Below are 20,073 nucleotides of genomic sequence, written 5' to 3'. Positions count from 1 at the left end.
TTGTCCGACATCCAGTTCTGGATGAGCAGAAATGTTCTCCAATTAAATATTGGGAAGACCGAAGCCATTGTTTTCGGTCACCGCCACAAACTCCGTTCCCGAGCCACTGACTCCATCCCTCTCCCTAACATCTGTCTGAGGCTGGACCACACTGTTCGCAACCTTGGTGTCACATTTGATCCTGAAATGAGCTTCCGACCACACAGCCGCGGCATCACTAAGACCGCCTACTTCCACCTCCGTAACATCGCCCGTCTCCGCCCCTGCCTCAGCTCATCTGCCCCCCCCCCCCCCCCCCCCAAGATATCTGCGCTCCTCTAATTCTGCCCTCTTGATTATTCCTGATTATAATCGCTCAACCATTGGTGGCCGTGCCCTCTGTTGCCTGGACCCTAAGCTCTGGAATTCCCTCCTTAAACCTCTCCGCCTCACTACCTCTCCTCCTTTAAGACGCTCCTTAAAACCGACCTCTTTGTCCAAGCTTTTGGTCACCTGCCCTAATTTCTCCTTATGTGGCTCGGTGTCAAATTTTTGTCCTTTAATACTCGTGAAGCACCTTGGGACGTTTTACGTTAGAGGTGCTCTATAAATACAAGTTGTTGCTGTGAAGCGCTTTGGATAGTCTTGAAGATGTGAGGGGCATTTTACAAACACAGATTCTTTCTTTGCCACATGGTATCATGTTCCCCTAATAATTGCCATAAAATAAAATCCTTTATTAACGCAGGGGGGAAAAAATCACATGGTAAAATAGCATGTTGCAGGACACACACATCTCTAGCCAAAAATGGAATAAACCTTTGATGGAAAGCAATTTGAGCTTTGAACGTCCTACTGCCGTGCCAAGCCCACTGTGTGATATTAAAGAAAGACCTACAGCTCATAGTTCTGGTCCTCAGTTTCATGCTGTACGGAGAGTTCCTCCAGCGTGGCGTCGATATCGAGCTGATTGGTCTCCAGCTGTCTCAACAAGGTCTCCCGCTGTAGGAAGAAGAGAAGCAGTGAACATTCTAGAAAACAGGGCACCCACTCACCCGAGTCAACACACATTACTGCTCAACCTCCCAGAGCGCTACCATAGTGGTTATGTTACGGGGCTAGGAATCCCGAGGCCTGGACTAATGACCCAGAGACGGGAGTTCAAATCCCACCACGGCAGCTGGGGAATTTAAAGTCAGTTATTTAAATAAATCTGGAATAAAAAGCTCTCTCAGTAATGGTGACCATGAAACTATCAGATTCTCGTAAAAACCCATCTGGTTCACTGATGTCCTTTAGGGAAGGAAATCTGCCGCCGTTACCCGGTCTGGCCTACATGTGACTCCAGACCCACAGCAATGTGGTTGACTCTTAACTGCCCTCTGGAATGGCCCAGCAAGTCACTCAGTTGTAACAAACCGCGACAGAACACAAGAAGAATAAAACTGGTCGGGCCACCCGGCATCGAACTCGGCACCGACTTCGGACACGACAACGGCGCACCCCCCAGTTCACCCTGCAAAGTCCTCCTCACTAACATCTGGGGACTTGTGTCAAAATTGGGAGAAATATCACACAGACCAGTCAAGCAACAGCCTGACATAGTCACACTCATAGAATCATACCTTTCAACCAATGTCCCAGACTGCTCCATCACCATCCCAGGGTATGTCCTGTCCCACCGGCAGGACAGACCCACCAGAGGTGGCGGTACAGTGGTATACAGTCGGGAGGGAGTGGCCCTGGAAGTTCTCAACACTGCCCATGCTTGACCTGAAGCCATGAGACAAAGAAACCTCCCGTCGATTACCACCTACCGCCCTCAGTCAGCTGATGAATCAGTACTCCTCCATGTTGAACACCACTTGGAAGAAGCACTGAGAGTAGCAAGGGCACAGAATGTCCTCTGGGTGGGGGACTTCAATGTCCATCACCAAGAGTGGCTCGGTAGCACCACTACTGACAGAGCTGGCCGAGTCCGGAAGGACATAGCTGTCAGACTGGGCCTGCGACAGGTGGTGAAAGAACCAACACGAGGGAAAAGCCGACTGACCTCGTCCTCACCAATCTACCTGTCGCAAATGCATCTCTCCATGACAGCATTTGTAGCAGTGACCACCGCACAGTCCTCACACTGAGGACACCCTCCATAGTGTTGTGTGGCACTACCACCGTGTTATAGATGCATTTCAGATCTGGCAGCTCAAAACTGGGCATCCATGAGGTGCTGTGGGCCATCAGCAGCAGCAGAATTGTATTCCATCACAATCTGTAACCTCATGGCCCGGCATATCCCTCACTCTACCATTACCATCAAGCCAGTGGACCAACCCTGGTTCAGTGAGGAGTGTAGAAGAGCATGCCAGGAGCAGCACCAGGCGTACCTAAAAATAAGGTCCCAACCTGGGGAAGCTGCAACACAGGACTACATGCATGGTAAACAGCGGAGGCAGCATGCTATAGACAGGGCTAAGCAATTCCACAATCAACAGATCAGATCAAAGCTCTGCAGTCCTGCCACATCCAGTCGTGAATGGTGGTGGACCATTAAACAACTAATGGGAGGAGGAGGCTCCATGAATATCCCCATCCTCAATGATGGTGGAGCCCAGCACGTGAGTGCAAAAGACAAGGCTGAAGCGTTTGCAACCGTCTTCAGCCAGAAGTGCCGAGTGGATGATCCATATCGGCCTCCTCCCAAGGTCCCCACCATCACAGAAGCTAGTCTTCAGCCAATTCGATTCACTCCACGTGATATCAAGAAACGGCTGAGTGTACTGGATACAGCAAAGGCTGTGGGCCCCGACAACATCCCGGCTATCATGCTGAAGATTTGCGCTCCAGAACTAACCGCGCCTCTAGCCAAGCTGTTCCAGTATAGCTACAACACTGGCATCTATCCGACAATGTGGAAAACTGCCCAGGTATGTCCAGTCCACAAAAAGCAGGACAAATCCAATCCAGCCAATTACTGCCCCATCAGTCTACTCTCAATCATCAGCAAAGTGATGGAAGGTGTCATCAACAGTGCTATCAAGCAGCACTTACTCACCAATAACCTGCTCACTGATGCTCAGTTTGGGTTCCGCCAAGACCGCTCGGCTCCAGAACTCATTACAGCCTTGGTCCAAACATGGAAAAATGAGCTGATTTCCAGAGGTGAGGTGAGAGTGACTGCCCTTGATATCAAGGCAGCATTTGACCGAGTGTGTCATCAGGGAGCCCTAGTAAAACTGAAGTCAATGGGAATCAGGGGGAAAACTCTCCACTGGCTGGAGTCATACCTAGCACAAAGGAAGATGGTTGTGGTTGTTGGAGGCCAATCATCTCAGCCCCAGGACATCGCTGCAGGAGTTCCTCAGGGCAGTGTCCTAGCCCCAACCATCTTCAGCTGCTTCATCAATGACCTTCCCCCATCATTAGGTCAGAAGTGGGGATGTTCGCTGATAATTGCAGTGTTCAGTTCCATTCGCAATTCCCCAGATAATGAAACAGTCCATGCCCACATGCAACAAGACCTGAACAACGTTCAGGCTTGGGCTGATAAATGGCAAGTCACATTCGCGCCACACAAGTGCCAGGCAATGACTATCTCCAACAAGCAAGAGTCTAACCACCGCCCCTTGACATTCAACGGCATTACCATCGCCGAATCCCCCACCATCAACATCCTGGAGGTCACCATTGACCAGAAACTTAACTGGACCAGCCACATAAATACTGTGGCAACAAGAGCAGGTCAGAGGCTGGGTATTCTGCGGCGAGTGTCTCACCTCCTGACTCCCCAAAGTCTTTCCACCATCTACAAGGCACAAGTCAGGAGTGTGATGGAATACTCTCCACTTGCCTGGATGAGTGCAGCTCTAACAACACTCAAGAAGCTCGACGCCATCCATGACAAAGCATTGGTACCCCATCCACCACCTTAAACATTCACTTCCTCCACCACCGGCGCACCGTGGCTGCAGTGGGCACCATCTACAAGATGCACTGCAGCAACTCGCCAAGGCTTCTTCGGCAGCACCTCCCAAACCCGCGACCTCTACCACTTTGAAGTACAAGAGCAGGTGTGTGGGAACACCATCACCTCCAAGTCACACACCATCCTGACTTTGTCTTGACAAAGGGTTCACCTGAAACGTTGACTCTATTTTCTCTCCACGGATGTTGCCTGGCCTGCTGAGTTTTTCCAGCATTTCCTGTTGTTAATACCATTTCAGTGCTGCTTTGACCTTTTCTCTCTTGTTCTGCTAAGCTCCAAATTCTCCATGGTGCGCACTCTTCCTCCTGCCTGCATGCTCACTGTGGTGAACTCAAGACTCATCACATCGTCTCCGACTCTGCCCGGACTTCAAACCTGAACCTCCTCACCTCCCCTCAGTCTTGCCTGCTCCTACAATAGACAAGCTAGCGTGTGGACAACTGGCAGTACAGCCCCAAGCTCTGCTGACTCACTGAGGTGCCCTGTCGGTTCTTTACCTGTGGAAGCAACTGGTAGAGGGACCTTTGAACCCAGTGAGCACACTGAGATGCAAGATTAATCAACAATGCAAATATCTACAAACTATAAAATAATTTTACAATATAAAATATGTTTTAGAACCACAATATTAGAAAGTCACTTGGGCTCAGAGGAAGGTCTGTTTGTGAAGGTTAGACTTTTATAAAAGAATGTGCAGGACTAACCTATCGCTCACTCGCTCGCATTCATTCAACCTCCACACACCCAACAAGAAATATGCTGTGGCGACACGCCACCATTGGACATAATCCGCTCACGGCGGCACGGACAGTTTACGCAGGCGCACTGCCGGCAGCAGCCGCCCCCAGCCGTGGGCCCTTTCCTCCGGCAACTTGTTTCCCGCAGGGACAGGCTGCCGGGAGCACTTCCTGTCTGGGGAGTATTTAAGTGGTTGCGCGGGCTTTTTAAGCACTTGTTTTGCCATGATGTAAATTAAAGCAGTTGTGTTCCATCAACTCTGGTCTCGACTCCCACGTTTGCTGCGGTATCTCAACACTGGTGACCCCGACGCTCAGGACGAATCCTAAGCTAGCATGGCAGATACAAACGCAGTCACGGTTAAACTACTGGACTTTTGGGAGAACCTGGCCGAGGCCTGGTTCGTTCAAGCCGAGTCCAGATTCTGGCTGAGAAGCATTACAGTCGACGCCACGAAGTACGACTACCTCGTCGCCTCTCTCACCTGCGCCACAGTCCCTAAGGTTTGGACAGCGCTGCAGGATCCACCAGAGGAAGGCAAGTACAAACATCTGAAGGCCGCGCTCCTTAAAAAATTTCAGGCGTCCTCCTACCAGCGCAACTGCCAACTCCTCGACCTCCCAGGCCTTGGTGACGCTTCACCATCAGACCTGCTTTCCCACATGCTGTCCCTCTCGGACGACAAAAAACCCGGCGCCCTCTTTCGTACGCTTTTCATTCGGCAGCTCCCCGCCAGCATCCGCCCGCTCATTGTGGAGTCTGGCTCCATGGACCTGAACGAGATAGCCAAAAAGGCCGACCGGCTGCTCTCACGGCAACGACCACGCGGTCCCCCCGGCTCACTAGGCCCGATCGCCCTTCCACTCCGGGTCACTGCTACCACCACACCCGTTTTGGCACTAGGCCCAACGTTGCACGCCACCGTGCACTTTCAAACCCTCCCCCGCACCGGCCCCCACGATGGCCGCGGGGCAAAAGGGGCCCCTACTGTACGTCACTGACGACAGCACCAACCGCCGATTTCTGTGCGACACAGGAGCCCAGCACAGCATCACCCCCGCCTCCGCCCTCGAAATCCAACGCGGCGCACGGGGTGTCACGCTGGCTGCAGCCAATGGCTCTGACATCCGCACATACGGCACCCGCATGGTCACGCTCGACCTCGCAGGCCGCCGCTACCGCTGGGAGTTCCTCACAGCCAAGGTCCTCTGCCCACTCATCGGCGCCGACTTCCTACGCGCCCACGGCCTCCTTGTCGACATTCCGAGGCACCGCCTCGTCGACATCAACATTATGGCCCCCATCCCTGGCGCAGTCACCCCGGCCCGTTCGGTCGGCCTGATGACCTACTGCCTCGCCAGAGCCACGGACGACTACTCGGCACTACTAGCCGAGTTTCCCGCCCTCACTAACCCGACCTTTTCGGCCAAAGCCGCCAAACACGGTGTGGAGCACTATATCCCCACCACCGGCCCCCCGGTCTCTGCCCACGCCCGCAGACTCGACCCGGCCAAACTGGAAATCGCGCGGGCCGAGTTCACCACCATGGAGCAACTCGGCATCATCCGCCGCTCCAGCAGCCCTTGGGCCTCGCCCCTCCACATCGCCCCCAAGCCCGGCGGAGGCTGGCGCCCCTGCGGGGACTACCGCCGCCTCAACGACGCCACCACCCCCGACCGATACCCGGTGCCGCACATCCAGGACTTCTCGGCCCGACTGGCCGGACGAACCGTCTTCTCCAAGGTCGACCTGGTGCGCGGTTACCACCAAGTCCCCGTACACCCCGCGGACATCCCCAAAATAATAATAATAATAATTCAACTTTATTGTCATTGCACAAGTACATGAACAACGAAATGTGATCTTGCAAGCTCCCATGACTGGGAGAAGCAAAGCCGCTGCGTCGGTGCACGCCGCCATTCCATTTCCACCATTCCTCCTGTCCGACAATCTTCAGCCCACCGCCCGGGCCTGCTCACCAGCCGCTCCTCCCGTGGCTCCTTCCGTGACCTTCTCACCAACCGCCCCTCCTCGGGGCTCCTTCCGTGACCTTCTGCACCTGGTCTTCCCTGATGGTCACCCCTCCAGGTACTAACCAGGCCTGGCTCTGCTTAGCTTCCAAGCCTTGCCAGTGACCCTGTCCCTAGTCCCAGGAACGGCCGTCATCACCCCATTCGGCCTGTTCGAGTTCCTGAGGATGCCCTTTAGCCTCAAGAATGCAGCCCAGGCTTTCCAGCGCCTTATGTACTCAGTCCTTCGGGACCTGAACTTTCTATTCGTCTATCTAGACGACATTCTTGTGGCCAGCTCCTCCAAACAGGAACACCTCGAACACCTTCGCATCTTGTTCGGGCGCCTAGCCCAACATGGGCTTATCCTCAGCCCGGCGAAGTGCCAATTTGGCCTAGCCGAGATCGATTTTCTCGGCCACCACATCACCCCTGCTGGGGCCGTCCCCCTGCCCAACAAGGTGCAGGCCGTCCAGCAATTCCCCCGCCCTAAAACCATAAAGGGCCTCCAGGAGTTCCTCGGGATGGTGAACTTTTACAACAGGTTCATCCCCAGAGCTGCAGCCCTCATGAAGCCCCTATACGATTCCCTTCGAGGTAAATCCGGCAAGATGGCCGTAGTCTGGACCGCTGACACGTCAGCCGCCTTCGACGCCACCAAAATCGCGCTCGCCGACGCCACCGTGCTCGCGCACCCGAGGGCCGATGCCCGGGTCGCGCTCACCACCGACGCCTCCGACCATGCGGTCGGAGCCGTGTTCGAGCAGTGGGTCAATGGCGCGTGGCAGCCACTTGCCTTCTACAGCCGCCAACTGCGCCCCCCGGAGGTCAAATACTCTACTTTCGACCGCGAGCTCCTCGCGCTCCACCCGTCGGTCCGCCATTTCAGGTTCCTCCTGGAGGGCCGCTCCTTTACCGCGTACGTGGACCACAAGCCGCTCACATATGCGATGGCCAAGAACACCGACCCTTGGTCCGCTAGGCAGCAACGCCAGCTCGCGGCCGTGTCCGAGTTTACCACGGACATCCAGCACGTCTCCGGTAGAGACAACGTTGTCGCCGACTGCCTTTCCCGTCCTGCCATCTGCGCGAATCACCTAGCGGTCGGCTACGCGCAACTAGCAGCGGCCCAGCTCACGGACCCAGACCTCCTCTCGGCGGCTACCAGCCTGCCAGGGCTACGCCTAGCCAAGGTCGCGCACGGGCCCGAAGCTACGGCAGTCACTTGCGACGTCTCACTCGGCCAACCCAGGCTGGTTGTCCCTGCAACCTGGCGCCGCCGCATCTTCGACGCGCTCCACAGGCTCTCCCACTCGGGTTCCCGCGCATCTGTTAAACGTCTCTCCCAGCGCTTCGTCTGGCGCGGCCTCAGCAAAGATGTTCGGACTTGGGCCAACTCCTGCCTCGCCTGCCAACGGGCTAAGGTGCAGCTGCACACAAAAGCACCCCTGGGAGACTTCGAGGTACCCAGCCGCCGCTTCGACCACGTACACGTCGACATCGTCGGTCCTCTGCCGCCATCGCAAGGCCAAACTTATCTTCTCACGATGGTCGACCGCTACACACGCTGGCCTGTGGCAGTGCCGTTGACCTCCACCACCACAGCCGACATCGCCAGGGCGTTCGTTAACACCTGGGTCGCGAGGTTCAGCGTACCGGCCGATATAACCTCCGACAGAGGCGCCCAGTTCACCTCCGAACTCTGGACGGCCACAGCACGCAACCTCGGGGTGACGCTCCACCGAACCACGGCGTACCACCCGCAGGCCAACGGGCTGTGTGAACGCTTCCATAGGTCACTCAAGGCCTCACTCCGCGCCAGCCTGCAGGACAGTACCTGGACTGACTGCCTACCGTGGGTGCTACTAGGCCTACGCACCGCGGTCAAGGAAGACCTCCAGTCCTCAGCAGCGGAGTTAGTCTACGGACAACCGCTGCGCGTACCAGGCGAATTCCTCCCGGAGGCTACCACGCCTTGGTCGGCCGAACAGCAGCGGCTCAACTCTTTCTCTTCCGCTCAACAGTTCGCCCCACTTCCAGTCAACCGACACGGCGAACTCGCACCTCACGTTCCACCAAACTTACTGCAGGCACGCTTCGTCTTCGTGCGACACGACGCACACCGCGGACCCCTGCGACCCCCGTACGACGGACCGTGCGAGGTACTACAAACCGGGGACAAGGTCTTCAAGCTGCGACTCGGCGACAGGGTCGAAACGGTCTCCATCGACCGACTCAAACCAGCACACACAGAACCAGGGGAACAGGTCCCCGTGGCCCGACCTCCAACTAGAGGCCGTCCCACCAGCAAGCTAGCACAGCCGGCGGCGAACCGTCCGGCCCCACCAACTAGACCGGCGGCCACTCAGAGCCGCTCCGGCAGAACCATTAGACCACCGTCACGACTCGTCCACTCCTCCCAAGCGGATTCTGGGGGGAGCTCTGTGGCGACACGCCACCATTGGACATAATCCGCTCACGGCGGCACGGACAGTTTACGCAGGCGCACTGCCGGCAGCAGCCGCCCCCAGCCATGGGCCCTTTCCTCCGGCAACTTGTTTCCCGCAGGGACAGGCTGCCGGGAGCACTTCCTGTCTGGGGAGTATTTAAGTGGTTGCGCGGGCTTTTTAAGCACTTGTTTTGCCATGATGTAAATTAAAGCAGTTGTGTTCCATCAACTCTGGTCTTGACTCCCATGTTTGCCACGGTATCTCAACAATGCCATATATAAAATAATACAGGCGGAGCATGGAGAACCTGAGCTTTCAGGCCAGGTTACAGTAACATGGGAACAATGACTGGTCCTGCTCAGCTGACAGACGAAGACCGTAATGCTTTGAGAGTTGGTCTAGGCTACTGCCTTACACACAGTCTCCAGGTGTACCCTCATGATGCTGGCCCAGGACACAGCCACAAAGCAAGTGGAGTTGCCTCTCACCTCTCCTGGTGGTTCCACACCAACAACCAATGTTCCCTGTAATTCAAAATACCGCACATGCACGGTTTTTACACTGAAAAGCCGACTGTGCGGGTTCCCTGGAGTGCTGTGCAGCCGCACAGCTTACAGGGAACATTGCCCACATCCCACGTCAACAAACTTCGTTTAGCGGTTGGATTCCCCAATGTTTTGATTCTGCATCAAATTAAAGTCCGGATTAAAGGTGGTCCTTCATCCTGGCCATGAAGTAATGCTACGACAGTCAACCAAAAGCTCCCACTCCTCAATGGAAGCAGCACGAGAATGAAACCTCAGTACTATTATGTCCCAGAACAGATAGAACTCAAACAGTATTGAGGGAGACCAAATATGGTCGGCTGAGGCTCAGTGGGTAGCACTCTCACCTCTGAATCAGAAGTTCATGGCTTCAAGTCCCACTCCAGAGACTGGAGCACCTAATCCAGCCCGACATTCCAGTGCAGTGCTGAGGGAGTGCTGCACTGTCGGAGGTGCCGTCTTTCAGATGAGACGTTAAACTGAGGCCTCGTCTGCCCTCTCAGGCGGACATAAAATATTCCATCGCACTATTTCGAAGAGGAGCTGGGGAGTTCTGCCCGGTGTCCTGGCCAATATTTATCCCTCAACCAGTACATATAGGATGTATGAGATGACATCACCACTGTGATGTGTGGAATGATGTCACCACTGTGATGTGTGAGATGACGTCACCACTGTGATGTGCGAGATGACGTCACCACTGTGATGTGCGAGATGACGTCACCACTGTGATGTGTGGGATGATGTCACCACTGTGATGTGTGGGATGATGTCACCAATGTGATGTGTGAGATGACGTCACCAATGCGATGTGTGGGATGATGTCACCAGTGATGTGTGGGATGATGTCACCAGTGATGTGTGAGATGATGTCACCAATGTGATGTGTGAGATGATGTCACCACTGTGATGTGTGGGATGATGTCACCACTGTGATGTGTGGGATGATGTCACCAATGTGATGTGTGAGATGACGTCACCAATGCGATGTGTGGGATGATGTCACCAATGTGATGTGCGAGATGACGTCACCACTGTGATGTGTGAGATGATGTCACCAATGCGATGTGTGAGATGATGTCACCACTGTGATCACAGAATCACAGAAACCTCACAGTACAGATAGAGGCCATTTCGGCCCATCGAGCCTGCACCGACACATATCCCACCCGATCCCCGTAACCCCTACACCAACACATATCCCACCCTATCCCCGTAACCCCACGTATTTAATCCCCCAAACACTAAGGGTCAATTTATCATAGCCAATCAACCTAACCCGCACATCTTTGGACTGTGGGAGGAAACCGGAGCACCCGGAGAAAACCCACGCAAACACGGGGAGAATGTGCAAAACTCCACACAGACAGTCACCCGAGGCCGGATTCGAACCCGGGTCCCTGGCGCTGTGAGGCAACAGTGCTAACCACTATGCCACCGTGCTGCCGTGATGTGTGAGATGACGTCACCACTGTGATGTGTGAGATGATGTCACCACTGTGATGTGTGGAATGATGTCACCAATGCGATGTGTGGAATGATGTCACCACTGTGATGTGTGGAATGATGTCACCAATGCGATGTGTGGAATGATGTCACCAATGCGATGTGTGAGATGATGTCACCACTGTGATGTGTGGGATGATGTCACCAATGCGATGTATGGGATGATGTCACCAATGCGATGTGTGAGATGATGTCACCACTGCGATGTGTGAGATGATGTCACCACTGCGATGTGTGAGATGATGTCACCACTGCGATGTGTGAGATGATGTCACCACTGTGATGTGTGAGATGATGTCACCATTGTGATGTGTGAGATGATGTCACCACTGTGATGTGTGAGATGATGTTACCACTGTGATGTGTGAGATGATGTCACCACTGTGATGTGTGGGATGATGTCACCACTGTGATGTGTGCGATGATGTCACCAATGCGATGTGTGAGATGACGTCACCACTGTGATGTGTGGGATGATGACACCAATGCGATGTGTGAGATGACGTCACCACTGTGATGTGTGGGACGATGTCACCAACGCGATGCGTCTTGGTACCAATTCTTCAGCGTAAAGGCCAGAAAGAATTGAGGTTATTTAGAAGGACAAAATCAGAACAATACTGTTGTTTAGTGATCCTGAATTTTAAAAAATTGGAGAATTTACTGTGGAAAATTGTAAATAGCAATGTTAATGCTCCCTCATTAAACTTTACTGAAATTCTAGTGACAACATGGCCCTCAAAAGCATTTCCCTTTAGCAGGTCGAAAAACAAGCCTGTTTTTCTGTGGATGCTGAGAGAGGGAACACAAAGGCAGAGGCTATTATTAGCACTGGATAGGAATGACTGTAGCCCCAAGACACAGTGATCTGTGGCAGTGTTTATCAGAACATTATACACAGTACGGTCAATGACACACGACACTGCTCTCATCTAATATTAAAGAGTCACTGTATTTATTGACTGTCACAGACTAAAAGTCAACCGTGCCAGTGATCAAATCCTCGACACTTTAACCCTTGCACTGCTGACTCAGATGATATTTATATAGAGAGCATGGTCTGACTCACATTCAATCATTTTCAAAGAGACTACGGGATTGGGCGTTTCATCACAAACCTCCTTTTGTTTTGCAGAATTTGAACATCCACCTCTGAAAAAGTCTACAGCAGAAAGATCAGCCCTCGCAAGATAATGAAGTTCATGTATGAGCCATTGAAAGGCGATGGAGTTCACGTACGAGCCATTGAAAGGCGATGGAGTTCGTGTATGAGCCATTGAAAGGCGATGGAGTTCACGTATGAGCCATTGAAAGGCGATGGAGTTCACGTATGAGCCATTGAAAGGCGATGGAGTTCACGTATGAGCCATTGAATCAGAATCAGAAACCCCACAGTGCAGATAGAGGCCATTTCGGCCCATCGAGCCTGCACCGACACATATCCCACCCGATCCCCGTAACCCCACGTATTTAATCCCCCTAACACTACGGTCAATTTATCAGAGCCAATCAACCTAACCCGCACATCTTTGGACTGTGGGAGGAAACCGGAGCACCCGGAGGAAACCCACGCAAACACGGGGAGAATGTGCAAACTCCACACAGACAGTCACCCGAGGCCGGATTCGAACCCGGGTCCCTGGCGCTGTGAGGCAACAGTGCTAACCACTATGCCACCGTGCTGCGGTGGAGGCGATGGAGTTCACGTAGATGGAGTTCACGATTGAAAGGCGATGGAGTTCACGATTGAAAGGCGATGGAGTTCACGTATCAGCCACTGAAAAGCGATGGAGTTCATGTATCAGCCATTGAAAGAAGGAAGAAAGACTTGCATTTCTATAGCGCCTTTCGCAACCACCGGATGTCTCAAAGCACTTTACAGCCAATGAAGTACTTTTGGAGTGTAGTCACTGTTGTAATGTAGGAAACGCAGCAGCCAATCTGCGCACAGCAAGCTCCCACAAACAGCAATGTAATCATGCCCAGATAATCTGTTTTTGTTATGTTGATTGAGGGATAAATATTGGCCAGGACAGCAAGCAAAGGAGTTCATGCACCAGCCACTGAAAGGCAATCGAGTTCATGTACCAGGCCTCACAAGACAATGGAGGTCTGTACCAGATATCAGAAGACAATGGTGGTCTGTACCAGGCATCAGAAGACAATGGAGGTCTGCACCAGGCCTCACAAGACAATGGAGATCTGTACCAGGCCTCACAAGACAATGGAGATCTGTACCAGGCCTCACAAGACAATGGAGGTCTGTACCAGACATCAAAAGACAATGGAGGTCTGTACCAGGCCTCACAAGACAATGGAGGTCTGTACCAGACATCAGAAGACAATGGAGGTCTGTACCAGATATCAGAAGACAATGGTGGTCTGTACCAGACATCAGAAGACAATGGAGGTCTGTACCGGCCTCACAAGACAATGGAGGCCTGTACCAGACATCAGAAGACAATGGAGGTCTGTACCAGGCAACAGAAGACAATGGAGGTCTGTACCAGGCATCAGAAGACAATGGAGGTCTGTACCAGGCAACAGAAGACAATGGAGGTCTGTACCAGACATCAGAAGACAATGGAGGTCTGTACCAGGCAACAGAAGACAATGGAGGTCTGTACCGGCCTCACAAGACAATGGAGGTCTGTACCAGACATCAGAAGACAATAGAGGTCTGTACCAGGCATCAGAAGACAATGGAGGTCTGTACCAGACATCAGAAGACAATGGAGGTCTGTACCAGGCATCAGAAGACAATGGAGGTCTGTACCAGGCATCAGAAGACAATGGAGGTCTGTACCAGGCATCAGAAGACAATGGAGGTCTGTACCAGGCATCAGAAGACAATGGAGGTCTGTACCAGGCCTCACAAGACAATGGAGGTCTGTACCAGGCATCAGAAGACAATGGAGGTCTGTACCAGGCATCAGAAGACAATGGAGGTCTGTACCAGGCATCAGAAGGCAATGGAGGTCTGTACCAGGTCTCACAAGACAATGGAGGTCATGTGCCAGCATTTCCAACACAATAACAGCCATCACTTGATCACCTGTAAACCTCAGCCTTAATCCCCATCCACTGCATAAGAGAGAGAGAGAAACTGGGGAGAGAGAGAGAGAGAGGCTGGGGAGAGAGAGAGAGAGAGAGAGCGAGAGACTGGGGAGAGAGAGAGAGAGAGAGAGAGCGAGAGAGTGGGGAGAGAGAGAGAGAGAGAGAGAGAGCGAGAGACTGGGGAGAGAGAGAGCGAGAGACTGGGGAGAGAGAGAGAGAGCGAGAGACTGGGGAGAGAGAGAGAGAGAGCGAGAGACTGGGGAGAGAGAGAGAGCGAGGGAGAGCGGGGGGAGAGCGAGGGAGAGCGGGGGAGAGCGGGGGAGAGCGGGGGAGAGCGGGGGAGAGCGGGGGAGAGGGGGAGAGCGGGGGAGAGCGGGGGAGAGCGGGGGAGAGCGAGAGAGAGCGGGGGAGAGCGAGAGAGAGCGGGGGAGAGCGAGAGAGAGCGGGGGGAGAGCGAGAGAGAGCGGGGAGAGCGAGAGAGAGCGGGGGAGAGCGAGAGAGAGCGGGGGAGAGCGAGAGAGAGCGGGGGAGAGCGAGAGAGAGCGGGGAGAGCGAGAGAGAGCGGGGGAGAGCGAGAGAGAGCGAGAGAGAGCGGGGGAGAGCGAGAGAGAGCGGGGGAGAGCGAGAGAGAGCGGGGGAGAGCGAGAGAGAGCGGGGGAGAGCGAGAGAGAGCGGGGGAGAGCGAGCGACGGGGGAGAGAGAGAGAGAGAGCGAGAGACTGGGGAGCGAGAGCGAGAGACTGGGGAGCGGGAGCGAGAGACTGGGGAGCGGGAGCGAGAGACTGGGGAGCGGGAGCGAGAGACTGGGGAGCGGGAGCGAGAGACTGGGGAGCGGGAGCGAGAGACTGGGGAGCGGGAGCGAGAGACTGGGGAGCGGGAGCGAGAGACTGGGGAGCGGGAGCGAGAGACTGGGGAGCGGGAGCGAGAGACTGGGGAGCGGGAGCGAGAGACTGGGGAGCGGGAGCGAGAGACTGGGGAGCGGGAGCGAGAGACTGGGGAGCGGGAGCGAGAGACTGGGGAGCGGGAGCGAGAGACTGGGGAGCGGGAGCGAGAGACTGGGGAGCGGGAGCGAGAGACTGGGGAGCGGGAGCGAGAGACTGGGGAGCGGGAGCGAGAGACTGGGGAGCGGGAGCGAGAGACTGGGGAGCGGGAGCGAGAGACTGGGGAGCGGGAGCGAGAGACTGGGGAGCGGGAGCGAGAGACTGGGGAGCGGGAGCGAGAGACTGGGGAGCGGGAGCGAGAGACTGGGGAGCGGGAGCGAGAGACTGGGGAGCGGGAGCGAGAGACTGGGGAGCGGGAGCGAGAGACTGGGGAGCGGGAGCGAGAGACTGGGGAGCGGGAGCGAGAGACTGGGGAGCGGGAGCGAGAGACTGGGGAGCGGGAGCGAGAGACTGGGGAGCGGGAGCGAGAGACTGGGGAGCGGGAGCGAGAGACTGGGGAGCGGGAGCGAGAGACTGGGGAGCGGGAGCGAGAGACTGGGGAGCGGGAGCGAGAGACTGGGGAGCGGGAGCGAGAGACTGGGGAGCGGGAGCGAGAGACTGGGGAGCGGGAGCGAGAGACTGGGGAGCGGGAGCGAGAGACTGGGGAGCGGGAGCGAGAGACTGGGGAGCGGGAGCGAGAGACTGGGGAGCGGGAGCGAGAGACTGGGGAGCGGGAGCGAGAGACTGGGGAGCGGGAGCGAGAGACTGGGGAGCGGGAGCGAGAGACTGGGGAGCGGGAGCGAGAGACTGGGGAGCGGGAGCGAGAGACTGGGGAGCGGGAGCGAGAGACTGGGGAGCGGGAGCGAGAGACTGGGGAGCGGGAGCGAGAGACTGGGGAGCGGGAGCGAGAGACTGGGGAGCGGGAGCGAGAGACTGGGGAGCGGGAGCGAGAGACTGGGGAGCGGGAGCGAGAGACTGGGGAGCGAGAGCGAGAGACTGGGGAGCGAGAGCGAGAGACTGGGGAGCGAGAGCGAGAGACTGGGGAGCGAGAGCGAGAGACTGGGGAGCGAGAGCGAGAGACTGGGGAGCGAGAGCGAGAGACTGGGGAGCGAGAGCGAGAGACTGGGGAGCGAGAGCGAGAGACTGGGGAGCGAGAGCGAGAGACTGGGGAGCGAGAGCGAGAGACTGGGGAGCGAGAGCGAGAGACTGGGGAGCGAGAGCGAGAGACTGGGGAGCGAGAGCGAGAGACTGGGGAGCGAGAGCGAGAGACTGGGGAGCGAGAGCGAGAGACTGGGGAGCGAGAGCGAGAGACTGGGGAGCGAGAGCGAGAGACTGGGGAGCGAGAGCGAGAGACTGGGGAGCGAGAGCGAGAGACTGGGGAGCGAGAGCGAGAGACTGGGGAGCGAGAGCGAGAGACTGGGGAGCGAGAGCGAGAGACTGGGGAGCGAGAGCGAGAGACTGGGGAGCGAGAGCGAGAGACTGGGGAGCGAGAGCGAGAGACTGGGGAGCGAGAGCGAGAGACTGGGGAGCGAGAGCGAGAGACTGGGGAGCGAGAGCGAGAGACTGGGGAGCGAGAGCGAGAGACTGGGGAGCGAGAGCGAGAGACTGGGGAGCGAGAGCGAGAGACTGGGGAGCGAGAGCGAGAGACTGGGGAGCGAGAGCGAGAGACTGGGGAGCGAGAGCGAGAGACTGGGGAGCGAGAGCGAGAGACTGGGGAGCGAGAGCGAGAGACTGGGGAGCGAGAGCGAGAGACTGGGGAGCGAGAGCGAGAGACTGGGGAGCGAGAGCGAGAGACTGGGGAGCGAGAGCGAGAGACTGGGGAGCGAGAGCGAGAGACTGCGGAGGGAGAGCGAGAGACTGGGGAGGGAGAGCGAGAGACTGGGGAGGGAGAGCGAGAGACTGGGGAGGGAGAGCGAGAGACTGGGGAGGGAGAGCGAGAGACTGGGGAGAGAGAGCGAGAGACTGGGGAGAGAGAGCGAGAGACTGGGGAGAGAGAGCGAGAGACTGGGGAGAGAGAGCGAGAGACTGGGGAGAGAGAGCGAGAGACTGGGGAGAGAGAGCGAGAGACTGGGGAGAGAGAGCGAGAGACTGGGGAGAGAGAGCGAGAGACTGGGGAGAGAGAGCGAGAGACTGGGGAGAGAGAGCGAGAGACTGGGGAGAGAGAGCGAGAGACTGGGGAGAGAGAGCGAGAGACTGGGGAGAGAGAGCGAGAGACTGGGGAGAGAGAGCGAGAGACTGGGGAGAGAGAGCGAGAGACTGGGGAGAGAGAGCGAGAGACTGGGGAGAGAGAGCGAGAGACTGGGGAGAGAGAGCGAGAGACTGGGGAGCGAGAGCGAGAGACTGGGGAGCGAGAGCGAGAGACTGGGGAGCGAGAGCGAGAGACTGGGGAGCGAGAGCGAGAGACTGGGGAGCGAGAGCGAGAGACTGGGGAGCGAGCGAGAGCGGGGCGCCGAGAGCGGGCGAGCCCGGGGCGCCGAGAGCGGGCGAGCCCGGGGCGCCGAGAGCGGGCGAGCCCGGGGCGCCGAGAGCGGGCGAGCCCGGGGCGCCGAGAGCGGGCGAGCCCGGGGCGCCGAGAGCGGGCGAGCCCGGGGCGCCGAGAGCGGGCGAGCCCGGGGCGCCGAGAGCGGGCGAGCCCGGGGCGCCGAGAGCGGGCGAGCCCGGGGCGTCGAGAGCGGGCGAGCCCGGGGCGTCGAGAGCGGGCGAGCCCGGGGCGTCGAGAGCGGGCGAGTCCGGGGCGCCGAGAGCGGGCGAGTCCAGGGCGCCGAGAGCGGGCGAGTCCGGGGCCTGAGGAAGTCCGAGAGTCGGAAGAGGGAAACACCGGGCCCGGGTCCTGATAAAGTTCTAGCTAATTCTATTTAAGTTTAATCCGAACATATACCGTAGACTGAAAAAAAAACAACGAACCCGCGAGAAAAAGAAAAATAAACTCGGGGAAAAACCGGGAGAGCGAGGCCCAAAAACCCCGAGAGAAACGGTAGGGAGGGAGAAACAACCCGAGCCGGGGGCCTGAAACCAGAGAAAACCTGAGACTGAGGCCCAGAGACCGCGGGGTCTGAGCGTGAGAATGGCCCAGAAACAGCGGCCCCCAGACCGTGAGAAACTCCCGGAGACCGCGGACTGAGAGAGGAAACTGACACAGACCCGAGAAATGTTTTACTTTTGCACTAAAAACAGCCGGTATCCAAAAATGGGCGAATCAGAAGAGCTGCAGCAGCTCGCTCTCGCGCTGCACTAAGTGCAACCTCTTTCAGTTCCCCCCTGACACCAAATACAACACAAAAAAACAGTTCAAGCAACAGCGGATGAGAGATGAGCCAGAACCTCTTTTTGCTGACGTGTACAAAAATGGGGATACGAGTAACCTTATCTTTTACTCAGGTCAGTCCGATGCTTGGCGCGAAGCAATCACCACACACTATCCCAGTGTTCAGCAGGAAGAAACCGCTAATGGGTGCAAACAGAAAATAAGGAAATCAGCTGACCCGGACAGTGAAATGACAACTGTCAACATGGACAACAACGGGACAATAATGGCGCAAGGCAACCTCAAAGACGACTTTGAAACGGCCTTCCAGACACTGAGAGGATCAGTAGAGAAGGGAGGGACCAGCCCCAGTGTAACTACCAGGGAGAAAGCCACACACACTCCCCCCACCACTTGCAGCCCACCAGGAGTAAGGCAGCCTGGCCAGGAGGGGAGGGAGCCCCCGAGTTCTGACCAGGCACACACCCTAGGGCCCCACAGATCCACGGTACAATTGACCAGCCCCAGTGTAACTACCAGAGAGAAAGCCACACCCACTCTCCCCACCACTTGCAGCCCACCAGGAGTAAAGCAAACTAGCCAGGAGGTGAGTGAGCCCCCCAGTTCTGACCAGGCACACACCCTGGGGCCCCACAACCCCCTGTTACAATTACAGGAGCAGTTCACCCGGCTGGAGTTGGAGCTGGTTAAGCTTAAAGAGGAGGTAGATGAACTGAAAAGTGATCAAGAAAGCAGCACCTCAGCACTGAAGCAAGAACAAAAGCAAGACTGGGAGAGCTACACGAGACAGCTGACTTCACTTGGGAAGCAGGTGAAAGAGCTGCAGAAAGAAGGGGAGAGCTACAGGGGAGAGATAGCGGCATTGGCCCAGCAGCTAGAGGCCAGAGACAAGACAGTGCAGAGCCCTACTGGGCAGCAGCACTCTTCCACAGAGCAACAGCAGCAGACCCCCACTCCAGGGAGTGCCACTCAGACCAACCAGCAAAATGAAGCCCAATATGCACCCCCCCACTTTGGAAACACAGCCGAGCCGCTCACAAGAGGAGCGCACACACCAGACACGACCCCCGCCCCCCCACCAGTCCAACACACAACCGGTGAGTCCAGGTGAGAGTCACCAGCCAGTAAACACCAACAAGGCTGACATCGTAATACCAATAGACTCAAATGCGAAATTCCTCCGGGAGAAAAAGCTCTTCCCGAGACATAAAGTAGACAAGATCCGGTGCCCAACATCAGACAAAGCCCTGGAATGGCTGACCACAACCCAATTAGGCTCCCCCCAACACATCATAATACACACCGGCACAAATGACCTAAAGGCCCAGCAGAAAAGGGTGGCAACGTCGCTCCGAACAGTGATTGAGAAGGCAAGCACCACCTTCCCAAACACTAGAATCACTGTTTCCACACTGTTGCCGAGAAAAGACTTTAACAACAGAACAATCCACGAGATAAATGCCAGCATAGCAAGAGACTGTGAACTAAAACATAACATGCACCTGGCCCAACACCCCACCCTCGATGTGGAATGTCTTCACGACCATGTCCATCTCCACAAGGAGCGAGTGCCGGTCTTTGCTAAGGCCCTGAAGGACGTCTCTCTTAACCGGGTCCACACCC

General features: G+C 56.2%; 1 protein-coding gene across 1 annotated transcript in view; it reads right to left on the bottom strand.

The window, feature by feature from the left end:
* The window catches only part of LOC147101959 (rab-like protein 6), a 175,639-nt gene that overhangs the window by 33,403 nt on the left and 122,163 nt on the right, over nt 1-20,073 (bottom strand). Inside the window, 1 exon segment of the mRNA XM_085965164.1 lies at nt 878-981. Within this exon segment, the coding sequence (XP_085821290.1) occupies nt 878-981 (104 nt within the window).

The sequence above is a fragment of the Somniosus microcephalus genome, chromosome 23 (assembly GCF_052327205.1).
Source record: "Somniosus microcephalus isolate GS21.2 chromosome 23, FLI_Smic_1.0, whole genome shotgun sequence".
In the NCBI taxonomy this organism is placed as follows: domain Eukaryota; kingdom Metazoa; phylum Chordata; class Chondrichthyes; order Squaliformes; family Somniosidae; genus Somniosus; species Somniosus microcephalus.
This window is presented reverse-complemented; position numbering and strand designations above follow the sequence as displayed.